Source organism: Rutilus rutilus (genome assembly GCF_951802725.1).
Source record: "Rutilus rutilus genome assembly, chromosome: 19".
Taxonomy (NCBI): domain Eukaryota; kingdom Metazoa; phylum Chordata; class Actinopteri; order Cypriniformes; family Leuciscidae; genus Rutilus; species Rutilus rutilus.
In genome coordinates, this window is record NC_140232.1 from 700,488 (window position 1) to 720,144 (window position 19,657).

The 19,657-nt window shown below is 39.1% G+C and overlaps 1 protein-coding gene across 1 annotated transcript in view; it reads left to right on the forward strand.

The window, feature by feature from the left end:
- Window positions 1-7,762: 7,762 nt before the first annotated feature.
- The window catches only part of cacna2d3a (calcium channel, voltage-dependent, alpha 2/delta subunit 3a), a 122,867-nt gene continuing 110,972 nt past the window's right edge, over window positions 7,763-19,657 (forward strand). Inside the window, exons 1-2 of the mRNA XM_084389743.1 lie at window positions 7,763-8,093; window positions 8,798-8,879. Of these exons, the coding sequence (XP_084245869.1) occupies window positions 8,005-8,093; window positions 8,798-8,879 (171 nt within the window). The 5' untranslated portion in view covers window positions 7,763-8,004. The remainder of the gene's footprint in view (window positions 8,094-8,797; window positions 8,880-19,657) is intronic.

A 19,657-nucleotide genomic window follows, 5' to 3' on the forward strand; every position in this document is an offset into this window, starting at 1 on the left:
AGTGAAAAAAACATTCCCTGTTTGACACTTGAACACACTGTTGAATGCTTTTGTGTGACCAGTGTCTGAAGCATGTGTGAAAACACGGCAATCTTGATTGGCTGACGTGAGGTCAGGTGGCGTAGCGTGATGAGTCAGCAAGACCATAAAAGGGCATATATGTCACAGAATCTCCAGCTTCTTTGTCATATTGTTTGTCTCACTCTGTGTTTTAGACAGTATGGCCAGCAGAAATGTTAAGTGTGTTGAGGAAGCTCTGCTCCTGGCTGGCTCTCTTCTCCAGCGATCAGAGCCTTGTGCTTTGGGTCTCTGAAAGCAACCTTATACATTCCTCACAGTACATTCATTTTGACAACTATGCGAATACTGAACGGTGTTCATGCAGAAACGATGTTATAGCTATAGGTGAGCCAAGAGAGCACACATACACGTTTGTTTGTGCATCAGTAATAACGGGCTCCCACGTGTCTAATGTACGACTCCTGTATGTCACTGTAATCATCTTTACCTTCATTACAATCGTAATGTATCAGACTAACAGATCTGATATGTGTGTCCATGTCACTCTTTCTTTTTCTGGAATATCATGCATTGGTTTCAATGGCAATGACGTTGCGTTGGTAGGCATTCGCCAAAAACAACAACATTTCCAGAAATGCGTATAAGTTTGGATGAGCTCTGCGAGTCATTAGGGTTACGCACACTGCATTCATACCTTTTCTGAAGTGGAAGACCCCGGTTTTTGACCTAGAGTCAAGCTTCGCCTTATTGTCATCGCAAAACAGTTCGCACCAGTCCTGCTCTGGGGTGCGTTTCCCAAAAGCATCGTTAGCCAACACTGGTCGTCGTTATCAGCATAGTTCAGCAAGACGGTGATTCCCAAAAACCATCATTCTAACGAACATTCGCGAACAGCATCGCAGTGTTGTGTGTTTGGAACGACACATCTCGACCTGTGGTAGAAGCAGAGTTTCTAGTTTTCATGACATGTTGACTCAATAAATCCTGATCTTCAGCCAAATAAGCAAGCTGACATCCATTGCAATCTATATCTTTTATTTATATTACATACAAATGTCATTTAAGTCTTTTAGTTTGTCAAGAGATTTAAAGTGTAGTTGTTGAAGAGTGTGCATGTGTGAACGAGCTCTACTACGTAAGAACGATACAATGATTGAATCTGGAAATACAGCAAAATAACTGAGAAAAATTATAAGTATTTATCAGATGCCATGTCCGTAATTTAATTCGATTTCAAACAGATTCATTAAAGAAAGTTATTACTCCTCCACAGGGGCGTAGCACCAAATGTTGGGCCCCGGTCACAGAACCAAGGGGTGGGCCCCTCACAACACCAATATATATCAATATATCTTCTGTTACTCAGTTCCTCTATTACCCCCTGTCTGACGCCCCTGCTCCTCCACATGCGTGAAATCATTAAACGACCAATTTGCAACAGTATGGTTTGGGGAAACAGTTGAGACTAGCTAGTTGATTTCTTCAACGATGCCCCGTACTATGGTAGTGAAGGAGCGAGTTACGGCGTTGGACAGGAAACGCACCCCTGGTTAGCAGTCAGACTGTTCTCAGGTCAGCCTATATTCCGTGACATACACATTTGGAAGCAAGCCCGGAAAATGGTGACTGCACCGGTGATGGGAGTCAATGTGAGGTACAGCTGAGCAGAAGTGGTCTTGCTCGCCTCCAAGGAGTCGACCCATTGTCACGCCTGTCCTTGAATAGCTCTGCTCATAGGAGTTCTAGTGAGGGTTCGCCAAGACCGAGTTCACCGATTAATAGTGGCTCTGTTCTGGCCAGCCCGAGTCTGGTTCTAGGATCTAGTGTCTCTGCTGGACGGAGAGGATCAGAGGATCGGAGATTCTCCTCCTGTCGATCATTCACCCCCGGCTGGAGATCTGGGCCCGTATTTATCAAGCTTCTCAAAGTGCCATTTTAGTCTTAAGTGCTGAGAATTCATGAAATTTACTCCTACTTCCAAACTTAAGTATAAAAGCAAGTTATCAAATTTCTTAAAGCTAAGAATCACTCTTCCTCTCCCAGTTATTTAAGACAGCTCGAGGTCTTTCGAGAGGTAGGAGTTGCCAGTAGGGGCTTGTGATGCACTGAGGAGACTTTCGACGGGTGACGCATCGCTGCCAATAACGCTCCTAAAAGCTTTCACAAAGAACCGGAAAAAGTAATGATTATGAATGTGTCAAATATAGCAAGAAGACATTTTAATTGTTTATTAATAAACTAGTGTTTTCTGTGTCAGTGTCGGCTGCAATAGTGAACGCGAAACACATTTCATACGGATTACATAAGCAGAGAGTCTGTTTCTTTTCGTTTTGAATTGTTTTGTTTAAAAGTAGACCTTTCAAGCTTTCTATATATATATATTTGTCGTGTCTGTGAGGCAGCTTATACGCTGAGTTTCGGTTCATTTATGAGACGAGCTCCAGTTCATGTGAAATGCAAGTTATTGTCTGCTATATTTGCTTCTTATTTATTTAATCCAGGCAATTGGTTGATGAAACAATGATTAAAATTAAGATACAATTTATACAAAATGAAATTCACTTTAAAGAAAGGCTTTCTACAAAACAAAACTTAATAAAGTGGTCAAAATCATGTCTGACCCATATTATGATATCTTACTCATGCTGTTCACTTTTCATATAATCAACATAGTAATAATATTAAATTAAGTAATAATATTATATTATGTAAACAAAAATGTATATAAACATAAAATCTAGGCTATATCAGTTAACAGCGCACTGGTTTGAAATTTGTAATTAAGACATGCTGGAGAAGGGGTTTATCTTTCATTTCCAATGTGAATATCATAATGTATTCTCTTGAAAATGATTAATTGTCAAATGTGTGCTGAATGAAAACTCCTCTTAGGAATTTCACAATTCAATGCAAATTTATCTGAATATTCTTAAATAAGGAAATCTATTCAGCGATTGGTCCATGTCTGTGTCGTCATCCAAAATCCGGTTTGTGGCACATCAAAGTGTCGTGAATCATCTCTAAGACTGACACAAGATTTAGTCCTACGCTTCACTTAAATTACCAAGAAATATTTCACTCTTAGTAAGTGAACTTTTACTCTTCTTAAGTACATTTTTATCAGTGTTCTTGTGAGTAATTCTCAGAGGCTTGATGAACACGGCCCTGGACACTATGGGTCTGACCTCTGTGGGACACCAGCTCAAAGACTCCCGTCTCTCAGCCGAGGTTGTTGAGATGATTCTGAGATCCAGGGCTCCCTCCACAAGGATATTGTCTGCCCTAAAATGGTGCGTGTCGTGGGTCGGAGTCGTGGTGTGAAAAACTCCTCTTGAACCCTCTCCACCGCCTCTCCACTGCCTCCTCCAAAGCCATGCTCAAGGTAAATGTGGCCACTACTTCTGCTAGACACGCAACCATTGTTAGAACTTCTGTGGAGAGGAACCCCTTGGCGTCTCGATTATTGACAGCTGAGGCCCATCTTCAGGCAGCAAACGCCCTCTTGGGACCCTTCTGCGGTCCATGAAGGTTCATCAGAGGCAGGCAGCATCTGAACCCTTATAGAGTCAACCTCAGATCAGTTACAGACTCTATAAGCAACTCTTCTTTTAGCACTGACTTCGTTCAGAAGAGCAGAAATCGCCCAGTTGATTAGACCGGATTACACTCAAACACATGCTGGGTCAGTCCTCGAGGGGCCGGACTGTGTTCACTGTGAGCATTTCTCCACCGCTCGGGCATTAATCCACTCAACCACTGGCACAAGTCTGTGGTCATCTAGCAGTGTCTCTCACACTGGATAAAAGATGCAGTGTCTTTGGCCTATGAGGCACGGGGAATGTCTGTTCCGTGACGCATGTGCCCTCTTATGGTCTTGCTGACGCGCTACGTCACCTGACCTGACGTCAGCCAATTATGATTGGTGTGTTTTCACACGTGCTTCAGACACCAGTCATGCAGAGGCGATCCCATAGCATCAATGCCTTGAGCATCTCGTTTCCTTGGAATCGGGTTACATACTAAGACGGTTTTAGTACGTTGGTATATCAATTTTATATTTAGTATTTAACTATATAATATATGGTTATTTGTGTAAATCTAAGTTCAATCCATAAAACTTTATTTTGCTACCATATTTTTAATGTAAAAATTCTGGCAACCACAACTGTCGGATTTTTACCATAAGTTCACTTTTTTAACAGCTTATGAATTCAGCAATGCTGTTTTTCTACCACAAAATGTCCCGATGTGAAATGAAATATGGTGCTTGTTTGTCCTGCCCCGCCTCCACTCACTCGCTCAGCTCAGAGATCCACTGGTTGACGATCACACATTGATCTGATTGGTTACAAGGTAGTTTGTGACGTCAGAAACACCAGCGATTTCAAAGCGTGTGTTTGAGACTGTCTTTGGTTCACTGCAGTTTTAAGGAGGAAATACTCAGCAATGGTGTCGACTTATGAACTTACACATGCTTTGTCTTAAAGCAGATTAAAAACACCACATATACACATAAACAACATTAAAAGCTGGATTTTCACCACAGGGGGACTCTAAATATTTAAATACGGTATAATAACAGCAATAATAGCCTATTTTGAACTCAGGATTATTATTGCAGAGCCGAATGCATGAGGAAGTCTTAAACCTGCAGCGGCTGAAGGGACAATTAAAGTAGGGTTGCCAAAATGACATTACAGCAATAACAACCAGTGCATAAGCTGTCAAGCAAAGCTGGTCTTTCCTCATAATTCTCCTGCACTGTTCATGCATTTTTGAAGTTCTCTGATTCAGGCAATGAATAATTCATTCCTGGTTTTGGATTTGCCAAACATGCACTTCTCTAGGTATTTGCAGTCCAGATTTGAGCTTTACATTTGTCTGTGTTCAAAAGCCAGGGGATAAAACGTGTATGGTATAGTTATTAAAATTGAATTATGTTCATTATCATAATTTCCTTAAACTGTCCTAGCCTTTAATACAGTCACTGCATGAGGTGGTTGTTTATCCAGCGTAGTGAAGAAAGCTCTTACGCTTGTATGGCTGAAGGTTTCAGGTGTCCTTCCAGTGGCTTTGGATGAATATGGTTTTGCAATATTTTCAATACGTGAATATTCATGAGTTTCCCAGACATACTGAGAAATTTAGGTCATGCTATCTCAGCACGTTTAGTTGGTTATTTCATAAAGTCAACTATAGTTTCAGCGTATCGATGAGTTATGCCTAAACTACGATGGTTTACCTTTTAATAGCAGTTTTAGAAGTTCTTTATGCCCCACGATCTGAGCGTCCATGATCTGTCGTCTACGGCGATTACAGTTACGCTCTTCTTTTTTAGCTTGCTATACTTTTAAACTAGGTATTTTATTAGTTGTTATCATTTATTGAATACATCACTGTAACAACTAAAATAAACCTGCATGAACTAGGCCTAATAGCCTTTATATATTTTTATCTATTCTGGTATGATTGTTTTTAAATTCTTGTTTATTTTGATATATTATATATACAGACACTTCCATTAAAAAGTGAGGGATTAATAAGATTCTTTATGTTTATTTTCGATAAGGCTGCATTTATGTGTTAAAAATAGTCAAAAAACTGTAATATTGTGAAATATTATTCCAGTGTAAATCAGCTGTTGTCTATGTGAATATACAGTAAAGTGTAATTTATTCCTGTGATCAAAGCTGAATGTTCAGCATCATTACTCCAGTCTTCAGTGTCACATGATCCTTCAGGAATCAGTATAATATGAGGATTTGATGATCAAGAAACATTTATGATTATTATCAGTGTTGAAACCAGTTGTGCTGCTTCAGATTCTGTGGAAACCCTCATACTGTTTTCAGGATTCACAGATGAAAGTTTGAATATCAGCATTTATTTGAAATATACATTTATTGTAACATTATAAATGTCTTTTTGATCAATTAAATCAATCCAGTTTATTTGAAAAATGTTTAGTCATTCCTGACTTTTGAATGGTAATTATTGCAAATACATGTATGCATTATTAATTGTGGTAAAGTGTGCAAATATTTTTGGGGGGCCACTGTATGTTGTTTTCTTCTGTTGTTCTAAAATAGCTTTAAATATTTTAACATATTCATTAAAATGTAAAGAGTGGTAAAAATGTCAGAATCCAAAAGACAAAAAATGTCATTAATTTTTTACATATTGATCTGAGAATAGCTTTATTGTGTGTCGTTCTTCATACATTCAGAGTCTGCTAGCTGACGTTTGATCCTGGCTAAAGCCCATCTTCCGTCTCACAGAATATCACATGTCCACTCCATGACATGCTATAGATCCAGTAATCAAAGGCAAGTCAAGGCCATCTTTATTCCAGGGCATGTGATATCTTTAAAAAAACATTTAGTTTTTCAACATTTCAAGTAGTCAAAAGTTGCCCCTATATTTCCCCATCAAGAACATGCATGTTTATTGTCATGATTCATCCTGTCTTGTGTTCATCTGGTCTTGTATGGACTTTTATGTCACTTCCTGTTTCGCGTCATGTTTTGTAGTCCTTTGTAGTTTTTCTTGATTAGTTCTTTGATTGTTCCCAGGTGCGTCTTCTTTGCACATCACCTGTTGTGTATAAATACCCCAGTGTTTCTCAAGTTCTTCGTTTGGTGTTGTCCTGTTGTGTCTTCCTTAAACGTGCAGCTGCATTTGGATCCAACACCCCGTTTTTCCTAAAACAGCCACTGTTACATTTATTTTTAATGATCAATCTGTTATCAATTATCTTATTTCAGTTGTTACATCACATTCACAAGGTACAAAAGAAGAGAACAACGAACTGAATCAAGCCTGTCCTTCAATCATGGATGACTGCACAAAACCTGCAAACTAACAACAACATTATTAACTGTGATGAAAAGGTAAACAACTGTTGTCTGCGCATACATAATCGAGATGATGAATCTATATTAGGCTAATTTTATGAAATAATCCACTAAACCTGCTGAGATGACGTGAACTAAAATTCTCATCTCTGGGAAACTCATGATTATTCATGTAATCTCTGTAAATATCGCGAGAGTGGAGCAACTTTTCTCTCTATGATGAGACAGGCACGGGCGAGTGACGTGTGTATGCAATTTCGCGCGAAAACCATCCCCACAGGTCTAAAATATAAACACTTTAGACAAAAATATGTTTTAAAATAAGGATTTATGTAAAATTTATGTATGTAAAAAAAAAAAAAAAGAAAGCATAGAGGTATACCTTTAATAATGAACTCAGAAACGCACAAAAACGTTATTTAGGCTTTACTTTAGACTGAATCATTCCTGTTTAATTTTTTTTTACTACATGTTTCAGAATGTTTAGATTAACACTCAAAGGCAATGTATAATAATAATGTGTGCAAAATGATCAAATGATCAAATGGAATGTTCCCTTAACAGTCACATTATATATACATAACTGATGTAGCGTTCAGAGAACATTCAGAAATAATGTTGGGAACGTTCGAAAAACGTTCCTCGAACAGATTTTTCTGAAAATAATGAAAATAAACATAAAAATAAAAGAAAGTCATTTTTATGATCTGCGTGTAAGCCCTGGCCCAGGTCCTGCTCGCCCAGCCACCGGGTTACAGGAGTGAAGCGCATCTCTAGTCTCTTCCACTCTCTCTGTCGCGTCGCGTCGCGTTTTGTTCACTATTTCATCATCGCATCATTAGACAGCGGATTCTCCTGTGAAGAACAGCAGCTTCTCATCCCCGGAGAAGAGGAAGAAGAAGAAGAGAGGGAAGACATGACACTCTCTCCTCTTTCTTTCCGCGCACTTCATCTGAGAGAAACTGCAGCACGAGCACAGACACATGCACGCGCTTCCCTCGTCGTCATCATCTCCGACTGGACACACACACACACACACACACACACACACATGTGCTGTAAGCAGTGCTAGTCTGCAGATGAGTTTGTGAACGGACCATCCTTCATCTCTTCAGAAGATCTGGACATCATGATTAGCATGAAGTGTGTGTTGTTCCTCCTGTGGATTACACTGAACATCAGCGTCTGTGCGTCTCCTCAAGGTATTCCCCTGTCAGTGTGAGTACACTTTACTCAGTATATTACTCAAACATGAGCTGTTTTATGCTGTTTGCTCTGTTGATTTTGTGTAACTATTGCTGACAGAAAGGAATATTAAAATGTTGTCATTTTGTCACAAATGTATTTGCTGTCAGACATAATTGTGCAAATTACGCCCACACTGATCCTACAAAGCGGACATGAATCAACATTAACATTCTGTGTAATTACCTTTTCAGCAGTTCTGCCTCCAAAAGTTTTTAAACTTTTCTTTTGATTCTAAAGTTAACTGAGGCGATTATATTTTGAAGGAGATATATTTGCTTAAATACACTCTTAACAATTAAGGTTCTTTATTTGCAAATGGTTCCATAAAGAGAAACTTTTCCATTCCACAAAAGGTTCATTATAGTGGAAAAAAAACATTTTTATTTTTTTAGATTATTAAAATGTTCTTCAAGTTATGAAACATATGGTTCATTTAATCACTGAAAGTTTCCTTGTGGAACCAGAAATGCTTGATCACTGCAAAAAAAAGAAAAAAAAAAGGTATGAAATCTTTATAAGATTGTCAAATACACATAATTATGATTATACATGATTTTAAAATGCGGTTTGAGCAGCTGAAATACACTTGTCAATTATGTTGCGCTTATTTTTCTTAGCCAAATATGTTCATGTTTTCAAATTCATATTTTCATATTTTTGTTCCCTGGTTCTAGTGTGAAACTTTGGGCTTCTGCGTTTGGTGGAGAGATTAAATCCATCGCGGCCAAGTACTCTGGCTCTCAGCTGCTGCAAAAGGTAGTTCACTATAATTAACAGGTTTTCTGCTGCAGTGTACCATGGTGTTCTCTGAAGTGTACCCTGTCATTGTCATGGTGTATGAATTTGGTGAGAATCGTGGTAAATATCAAAGTATTACCAACGCTGTGCCATGTACTTATTTTTTAGGGACACACATGCTATTTTTGACTATCAATATAAGGTTTTATCTCTTCTTGTGGTCCTTTCAGCACAGAAAAGTGTGTGTGTGCTTCTGTTGCTGCAGCTCTCGGTTATCACACTCTTCCTCACACACAATCTACGCTAATTAAACCACCCACGAGCAGCAACCGCTCCGCTCCTCTCGGGTGTGTGTCGCTCTTCCATCGCCAGTGTTGTGCGAGTGAGCTCTCAGCACTCAAGGCCTGCGATTATAGAGGAAAATAACTCAGTGGCTTTGTAAATATCACTATAATAAATGACTATGCTTCCTTAATAACATTTCTGAATATCAAGTGATTGTTTGAGTTGGACATACCAAAATAAATGCCTTAGAATCCAACAGTTCTAATCTATCATTTTTGTTTTTTTGTTCACAAATTAGTTTTGGAATTAGTTTTCATGAATTTGAGAATGGAGAAATTATACTTTGCAAAATTCAACAATTTAAAAATTACACTGCACAAAATTATTTTCTTACTTAGTATATTTGTCTTGTTTTTCAGTACAAATATCTAAAAATTCAAGATTACGATACATTTACCCGAGAATCAAAAAGGCCAGATATTAATTCTTCTTTTTCTGAAAAATGTGTCCATCTGCCAAAAATACAAATACACAAATAAACTTGTTTTTCCTTTGATTTAAGTTTATTTTTCTGACCTCATTGACAGATATTTTTTCTTGTTAACCCAACAAGCATTTTTAAAAAGTTGTTTTTCTTGGTTATGTGAACGTTAAGGGAACGTTCCATTGCATCATTCTTCAGACATTATGGGAATGTTACTTTTTAATGTTCTCTGTACGTTCTGAAACAAGAAGAAACTCAAATATTGTATTTATCTTTTTTTATTTGTCATGGTACCACATGTAGTTATTCAGATCTACTGTAACTGGCGTTTCTGTAATGGATCAGATGGATGTTATGAGTGATTAGTGTGATTTTCTTTCGTCACCGTTGAGCTGGTTGGAGTTCAAACTGTTTTAATATTAAGGGAAAAGACAGTGACAGTGGATGTTTGTGGCATATGTGCCTGTGTGTGTGTGTGTGCTTCTAAAGCAGAGAAGATGGGAGCCCGAGGGGCAGATTATCTGTGTGACGGGTTAAAAAGAAGAAAGAGAACATGCCTGGTGAGCAGACAGAGAAGCAGCGAGCAGAAAATAACAGAGTAGAGGGCAACAGAAGGGAAGAAAAGAGAGACGTATGACAAGAGGCCTAGAGGAAGAAATGTGCACGGAGAAAGAGAAGAGACTGAGAATGTAAAGTAGAGTAATGTGAATGAACTGGTGTAAGTGTGTCCTGCGGCTCACACACTGCTTTGTGTGTGTGTGTGTGTGTGCGTGACCTTATAGACAAATGAAACCCTGTAGAGTGCAACAGTTCCAGAAGCAAAAACGTAATTTTCTTCAAAGGGAAACTGATTTTGAACAATAGCTTCTAACCCTTTAAAGACAGCCGTACTGTGAGCGACGAGGTGCTAATCGATGGTTTTTGCTTCCCCTGAAGTCGTAGAAAGTAAATTGTTGATCTTCGCCTTGAGACGGGTGGGCATTCGCCGATCGCATAGGACTCCCGGGACTTTAACCAGGCGGCGCTGACACGTGCGTCCGGGAGGCTGATGCCGTATGGAGGCGAGGTATTTGAAGCAGTCCAAGTTCTTCACGTCTTGACCGTCTACGATGATGGTGCCTGCGGTTTGTGTACTGGATTCGGGTGTGGCGATCGGATGTCCGCTGTTGCCGTATCCATGCATAGGATGAGTAGAAGGGGCGAGAGGGTCGATCCTTGGTGAACTCCAGCGCTAATGCTGAAAGCTGGTGAGATTCCCACAGCGGACTACGCTGGAAGTATCCGGATAGAGGAATTGTGTCCGTCGGACGTAGGCCTCAGGGACCTGGTGCGATATCAGTTCAAGTGTGACCTAGTTTCAACTAGTCAACTAGTTTCTCCTTATGGAGGATCCCTTTCCCACTCTACAGATAAAGCGTTGTCGGGAAAATTCGGTTCGCGTATCTACCCCGAAGTGATAAAATTCTGTATCAAAATGTTAAGGCCAGACAAGTAGTTTTTAAGGCTTGGTTTGTAGGGAATTACAAACCTGCACACATATATCCAAACGCGCATACCAATAGACTGAACTGGTAATACGCATGTGCACGCCATCAGCGTTCTCACAGGTTTCGCATTTAAAGTCTGTGTAGAGTTTCCTGTTAGAACGGTGTCGTGTTAGCGGCCCCTAAGTTAATAACTAATGATCGTTGCGACGGAAGTGAATCAATCAAATTAACTTCAGCTGGAAAATAACTTTATTAAAGAACTGCTATAAAGCCAAAACAATCTCTGTTACTTTAAACTATCCTTGTATCTCTGTAAAGCCGCTTTGGAACAATCTACTTTGTTAAAAACGCTATATAAATGAAGATGACTTGACTTGACCTGGTCAAACACCTTCTCCGGGTCCAGGAACACCATGCCGACTCTTGTTTTTCTCTCGATGATTCCCCACGAGGAGCTGGGCAGCTCGGAGAGCATCGGTAGGAGAATCCCTTCAAAGATCTTCATCGTATGGCACAGGAATCTGATGGGTCTGTAGTTGGTTCATTTGCTCAGATCGCCCTTTGCTCTCCAGACTGGCACTGTGACACTGGTCATCCAGGCTCGGGGGGTCTTGTTTTCTGTGATCATCCGATTGAAGAGTGATGCCGGGATCTCAGCTCCCCGCCATCCCATTAGTTTCCAGGCTAAGGCTGGGATATCGTCTGGTCTGGTTGCTTTGCCATTATTCATTTTCTTGATGGCTACCAGTACTTCGGCTACAGTGATCAGCGAGACGGGTTCAGAAACGGGTTCAGGGGTGGGAATTGGTGGATTGTGGGAACTCTTCATTCGAGATCTGCAAGAAGTAGTCTCACCATCCTTGGAAGATGGCTGGCATGTCTCGGAGGAGCTGATGGTTTGCGTCCTTGGCGTGCGTCACCTGGCCAATGGCTCGGGAGGATTGTGGTGAGAGCTGGCGAGGCGAGAGATCTTTTTCACCCCTTCCCGCGTATCCAGTTGGTCATACAGGTCATTGTAGTTCATCGGCTTGGCTATTGCTACTGGGTATTTGCGCAGCAGCAACCACAGCCTCCTAGACACTGTTCAGAGGTGTGCTGTTTTCCTACACCGTAAATGTCCCGTTTAAGAAGGGCCCACATGTTCTCAATAGGATTTAGATCAGGTAAGGAAGGGGGCCATGTCATTATTCTTTCATCTTTAAGGCCTTTACTGGCTAGCCACGCAGTGGAGTACTTTGATGCATGCGATGGAGCATTCTCCTGCATACAAATCATGGTCTTCTTGAAAGATGCAGACTTTTTCTTGTACCAATGCTTGAAGAAAGTGTCTTCTAAACACTGTCAGTAGGTTTGGGAGTTGATTTTGAGTCAATCTTCAACCCCCAAAAAAGTTCCAACTAGCTCATCTTTAATAAAACCAGCCCATACCAGTAGCCCACCTCCACCTTGCTGGTGTCTGAGTGGAAGTGCCCGTTACTAATCCAGCCACGGGGCCATTCATCTGGTCCGTCAAGAGTCACTCTCATGTCATCACTCCATAAAACCTTCTTTGAGAAATCAGAGAGTCTTCAGAGATTTCTTGGCCCAGTCTAGACGTTTCAACAGTCAGTCTTGTTAATTGGTGGTCGGGTTTCAGTCTTCCTTACCTTGGCCATGTCTCTGAGCACTGAACACCTTGTACTTCTGGGCACTCCAGGTAGGTTGCAGTTCTGGAAAATGACAGCACTGGAGGATAATGGGTTTACATTTGATGCTTCTCAAATCTTTGGCAGGTAATTTGCGTGTTTTTTTTCTCAACAAGTTTCCTGCGACCCTGTTTACTATTTGCAACAAAACGTTTGATGGTTCTGTGATCACGCACCAATATCTTAGCAATTTCAAGAATGCTGCATCCCTCTGAAAGACTTGTTACAATTGTTGACTTTTCAGAGTCAGTTAAAACTCTTTTTTTTTTTTTTTTTTGGCCAATTTTGTCTGAGGAAAAGAAGCTGCCTAAATAATTATGCTCGCCTTGATATAGGGTGTTGATCCCCTTAGGCCACACCCTCCCTCATTACACAAATACACATCACCTGATATGCTTAAATCCAATAAGCATTCAAGTTTATACAGCTTGAAGTTGGAAAATATGCATACAAATGATGACATTGTCCAAATACTCACTTGCCTAATAATTCTGCACACAGTGTATTGCCGGAGGTCGTGGACAGACGTGTTGGGAACCAGGCCTTATAGCCCATCTTCTTGGCCTTGATTGCTGCTTGGACTTCCTCTGTCCAACACCAAGTCGCCTTGTCGATGAATCGCCTTCCCGCTTCGTCTTTCCCAGCACATTGGTGCACACTTCGTGGATTTGGGTGGTGATTTCATTCCAGAAGGGCTCCACTGGTTGATCAGAGTCAATGTTGCGGGTGTTGAGGGCTTTTGGTTCTTGTGTTCGGGCCACTTCCAACACTTGATTTGCTCATGCTCTGTCCTCTGTCCGATGTCGTTAGGCTATGTTGTCAGAAGGGATCACCTTGGCATTGATCACTAGCCTCAGGTCTCTGCGACTTAGCATCCAGTAGTACATGTTTGTGTGGAGCGCTCACCGCTAGAATAGGTTGTGAGGTGAGAGGGTCGCTTCTTGAAAAAGGTGTTGGCGAGAGCATCATGAGCCTCCGAGCAGTCTAGGATGTGGCGCATCCATCATCGTTGTGGCTCTTCTTGTGGACTAACTTCTTTGGCCTGTCCCGTCCTTGATCAGGCAGTCCTTGCGAATTTCCCATATCGTTTGGGCGAGGACTGCGCCAAATCGGAGATTTGTTGAGTTGACATTGCCATTGATGGGACCAAAGAATACCCCAGAATGGCACGTCGCTCAGGATTTTCGCTCCAAATAAAAGTCTGTAATGTTATGATTCTCCTCGTAGCTGGTTGATTCGGTTCATGGCTTATAACTCTTTAACAAAGAATATTTTTAAATCCCTATGGGAGAAATTAATGGAAAAACTAACTCCGCTGAAAAAGTGGGCAGCACTAATGCACTCTATTGTAAAGTTTTTATGATATTTTAAATAACAAACTGTACAAATTGCAATATTTTAAACAACCCAAAAATACTTGTTGTCCCAAGAACAGTTAAATGTTCATAGTTTCAACATTTAAACTTGCATTAAACTCTTACCTTAATGTATGCTAATAGTTTTGTTGGGCTCTTTCAAACTCTTTCCTTCATGTAAAGCAAATCTGGCTTCACTTTGTTCTTTCTTTGTTTATATATGATTTTTTGCGTATGTCTTTCATCTCCTGTATGTGTTGATCAGTCTTTACCCTTCTCTCACCTCTCCTCTTTTTTCCATCTCAAGCATTCTTTACATTGAATGAATATGTGTTTCTATATTATCCGCTGTTATTATCATGCATGTGTTCAAACTGTGCCGTCTCATTCTGCATCATCATCATCATCATCATCACACCTTGCACTGCTCAAGCTGAAATAATCCTGGTATTGGAAATATCTCATGTTTCAAGGTTAAATCAAGGGAAACGGATGAGCAAGGAGTATGTTATTGTGTGTGTGTGTGTGTCTGTATCACAGGAAGTGATCAATATCTCCCTGATCAATATAAATATTCAGCTTAAAATGTTCATATGTGTGCCATATATATGCTTATAAGTGAATAATGACAGAATTATATATTTTTGGGGGTAAACCCAGTTTTGTCTAGGTCTAAGTCCCTGCGACATGGCTCGAATAGCTAATTTGTCCTTTGTGTTGACATAGTTCTGTATGTATTTAAAAAAAAAAATAGCCAATAGCTTTTCGTTTACAACCCGGTTGTATTAATTAAATGGATTTAGACAGAAAATCTGATGAGACTCCTGAATGAGTCATCAAATACAGAATGAGTCATCACAATTGATCTCTATTGATAGAAGGGGATTTGCACTTTCCACTTCAGCCAAGATTTGATTTGATTTACAATTATCACCTTGACTTTTTTGATAGAAGAAAGGAGTGATGTAAATCAAGTTAAACATCATGTCTTTTGCATGTGTGTGTGAGTTAAGTGTATTTAACCCTTTCACTACAGTGGACAGCACATCAGCCTCTACAGTGGACACTAGTGCATCATCCATCCATCATACATGCAGGCAAACAAAAAAAATGTTGTATCAAGTATTCATATCATTGTTACATTTTAGTAGTGATTTTTGTTTGGGAGGAAATTCTGATTAATCATTTGTCCACTATGTTGGACGTTATGCAACACTAGCTATTTTTCAGCTAAAATTCATACTATTACTCTGACTATTGTTTATAAATTCTTCTTTAGCAGTAACTTTTTTTTTTGGCTGTAAATAAATTTATGTGTTATTAGAATGTAATTTGCATTTACATCAGAAAAATACTGTGATTCCGTAAGAATGCTTTATTACATCAAAACGTAATCTGATTATGTAATGCATGTTACTTGTAATGCGCTACTTTATTCGTTAAATCAAAACATAATCTGATTACGTAATGCATGTTACTTGTAATGCGCTACTTTATTCGTTAAATCAAAATGTAATCTGATTATGTAATGCATGTTACTTGTAATGCGCTACTTTACCCGTTACATCAAAACGTAATCTGATTATGTAATGCATGTTACTTATAATGCGCTACTTTACCCGTTACATCAAAACGTAATCTGATTATGTAATGCATGTTACTTGTAATGCGCTACTTTATTCGTTACATCAAAACGTAACCTGATTATGTAATGCATGTTACTTATAATGCGCTACTTTACCCGTTACATCAAAACGTAATCTGATTATGTAATGCATGTTACTTATAATGCGCTACTTTATTCGTTAAATCAAAACATAACCTGATTATGTAATGCATGTTACTTATAATGCGCTACTTTATTCGTTAAATCAAAACATAACCTGATTATGTAATGCATGTTACTTATAATGCGCTACTTTACCCGTTACATCAAAACGTAATCTGATTATGTAATGCATGTTACTTATAATGCGCTACTTTACCCGTTACATCAAAACGTAACCTGATTATGTAATGCATGTTACTTATAATGCGCTACTTTACCCGTTACATCAAAACGTAACCTGATTATGTAATGCATGTTACTTATAATGCGCTACTTTACCCGTTACATCAAAACGTAACCTGATTATGTAATGCATGTTACTTATAATGCACTACTTTACCCGCTACATCAAAACATAACCTGATTATGTAATGCATGTTACTTGTAATGGGCTACTTTACCCGTTACATCAAAACGTAACCTCATTATGTAATGCATGTTTCTTATAATGCGCTACTTTACCCGCTACATCAAAACATAACCTGATTATGTAATGCATGTTACTTGTAATGGGCTACTTTACCCGCTACATCAAAACGTAACCTGATTGTGTAATGCATGTTACCTGTTATGCGCTGATTTACCCGTTACACCAACTGGTAACCTGATTATGTAATGCATGTTACTTATAATGCGCTACTTTACCCGTTACATCAAAACGTAACCTGATTACGTAATGCATGTTACTTGTAATGGGCTACTTTACCCGTTACATCAAAACGTAATCTGATTATGTAATGCATGTTACTTGTAATGGGCTACTTTACCCGTTACATCAAAACGTAACCTGATTACGTAATGCATGTTACTTGTAATGCGCTACTTTACCCGTTACATCAAAACGTAACCTGATTATGTAATGCATGTTACTTATAATGCACTACTTTACCCGCTACATCAAAACGTAACCTGATTATGTAATGCATGTTACTTATAATGCGCTACTTTACCCGTTACATCAAAACGTAACCTGATTATGTAATGCATGTTTCTTATAATGCGCTACTTTACCCGCTACATCAAAACGTAACCTGATTGTGTAATGCATGTTACCTGTTATGCGCTGCTTTACCCGTTACACCAACTGGTAACCTGATTATGTAATGCATGTTACCTGTTATGCGTTACCCCAACACTGCTAATTTCAGATGAGATTTAAAACCACTAGTTTGATCAATAGTTTTTCCACAGTCTGAAAACATCAATAGATCAATGTAGATTTCAGTCTGAGGTTTTCTCAGAGAGGAGCGCTAAAGTAGAATTATCAGCTAATAAGGGTAAATCGTCATACTCTGGTAGACTGGAGGGAGCGTGAGCGTTTTCTACACAGTCTGAGTTGCGTTTCCACAGAGTTGTTCCTTCAGATCTTTGATGGAATCACGTCCTCATGTTCTGATATCAAAGACTCGCAAAGTTCAGCTTGTAATAAGTTCTGCATGTGCTCTTCAAGCGGGAACAAACTCAATTGCGTTTTGCAATAATTGAAGCTATCATATTTTTTGTATTTATTTCATAGTTTTTACATGATTTTATACAATTTTATTCATTGGTTTCTTAAATACATTTTGCTGGGATTATTGTATTATGTTTAATACGTGAAAATATGTGTAAAGAAATTTGTTCAAATCTTGTTTTTCATTTCCTAAAAGCACTAAAAACACATCAGAAAAAAATCCTGACTGAGACTGTCATAATTAATGCATGAAAGGTTTAAGTTTGCTGCCTATGAACTTAAGGACAATTTATGTGCAAAGAACAAAATGTTCGAGATGTCTTCCTTCACATATCATCACAGGTATCCATTATCAGAGAATACCGTATTACCCATTACAATCAGTGAGGTTAATTATAGATACTTTCAGCAGTATGCAAATGAATGTGAATGCAGATCACTGTATGGCCCTACTACAGCACTGGGTGAAACACTTCTTCAATCACATCTTTAACAACAGAATCATATTCAGCCATCTGTATTCTGCACTGTCATGCTTGTCTTTAAAGGGCATTAGTGTCACTGGGATGAGCTTCTGAAGACCGGATGAACTGTTCCCTGTAAGCAGACAGCTGTGATACACAAACCAGACACAAGACATGTGATTCCAGCTAACAGGGAACGTTCTGCCAAGGTTCTCTCAAAGTTATGAACAAACGTTCTTCCAGTAACATTAACAGATTGTTGTTCAGAGTTATCTGGTCTTTAGTAATGACCTCAGAACATTAGCACAAAAACATTATGAATACGTCGTTCATGGAGCGTTTCTTTCCAAAATGTTTTATTTTGGACTTTGGTAACCTGCCATCACCGAAACCCTTTGAATAATAATTAAAAAAACAGTTTAGTTTGTTTTTAAGCCATTTAAGCTTTACGAGGACACAGGAAGTTTACATTGTAGTACTCATGACATTTTATACATTTGTGTCCTTATAAACCATATAGACAAGACATACACATACACTCACACACACACATACACTCACACATACACATACACACACACTGCTGAACGAGTACTGAATCTCCAGATCAAAACACAGGAGAAGAAGAAGCAGCGATAGAAACATTGATAGAAGCGATCATAAAACATTAAACAAATCAAAACGGTCTAATGTTACTGAATGAAATATTGAACCATGAAGAGTTAACGACTGAAGCTTTGAGGTGTTGATGAACTTGATCGACTTCATCTGTGTTTTAATCATCGCTCTGAATCCCTTCTGGATGAAGACTTTTTGTTCAAAATATTGAAATAATCCATGAAACGAGAATAAAATGTTTGTTTGTTTAAAAGCAGATATATTTTATATATTGACTGTTCAGACAACAAAATATTCTGGGGGCCATGAAACTTTTGTGAAAATGATCAGAAATGCTGGTGCTGGAACGCTGTCGAGGAAAGAGTTAAATGTCCTCGTTATTCTGGTTTTATGGCAAAATCAAAACCTTCATAGTCACTTACTAGTTGCTGTGTAAGTTTTAGTGATTGAACTTTTGTTCTGAATACTTTGGGAATAAAATGTAGGCCTGTATGAAATGTCTTGGCCATGATTAACTGTAATGTGCCTGTTATATTTGAAATGGTTATGATCTGGCAAACTGAAGTATGAATGAGCGCAGGCGTCCTGTTGCTCACGCAGGAGCTGATGATGGCAAACCTTCTTTACCGACGGCAGAGCTGTGTTCTTTAGGTTTCTGGGTCTCTGTCTAATGGCTCACATTCACACTGATGACATCCTACTCTGAAACCTTCTGAAGCATCTTTGATTTTGGGATTGATATAGTGGGAAGAGCCCATCTTTTACAGTTTCATAGCATTATTAATAGCCTACATACTCTTTTCTCTTCATTCACTCTTCATTTTAGTCACACCTTGGTGCAAATACCCAATTTAATACCTATAGAAATATAAGGTGAGAAATACTAAACCTTAAATAGTCCAAATATTCTGCTTAAACTGCTGATTTGCCCTAATAATTCAATCAGTTCTATTCAAATGTATGTATTAAGCCATTTCCACAACACACTTCACACAGGCTCGGTTTCAGGGCACCATCAAAAAGCTGCTTGTGAACTCAGTGCTAGTTGAAGTGCAGATGTGATGTGTAGGCGACAGCACCTAAACACCCCCGGACTGTTAAAATAGGACCAGCGTGGCAAACATACAGTAGAGTGGG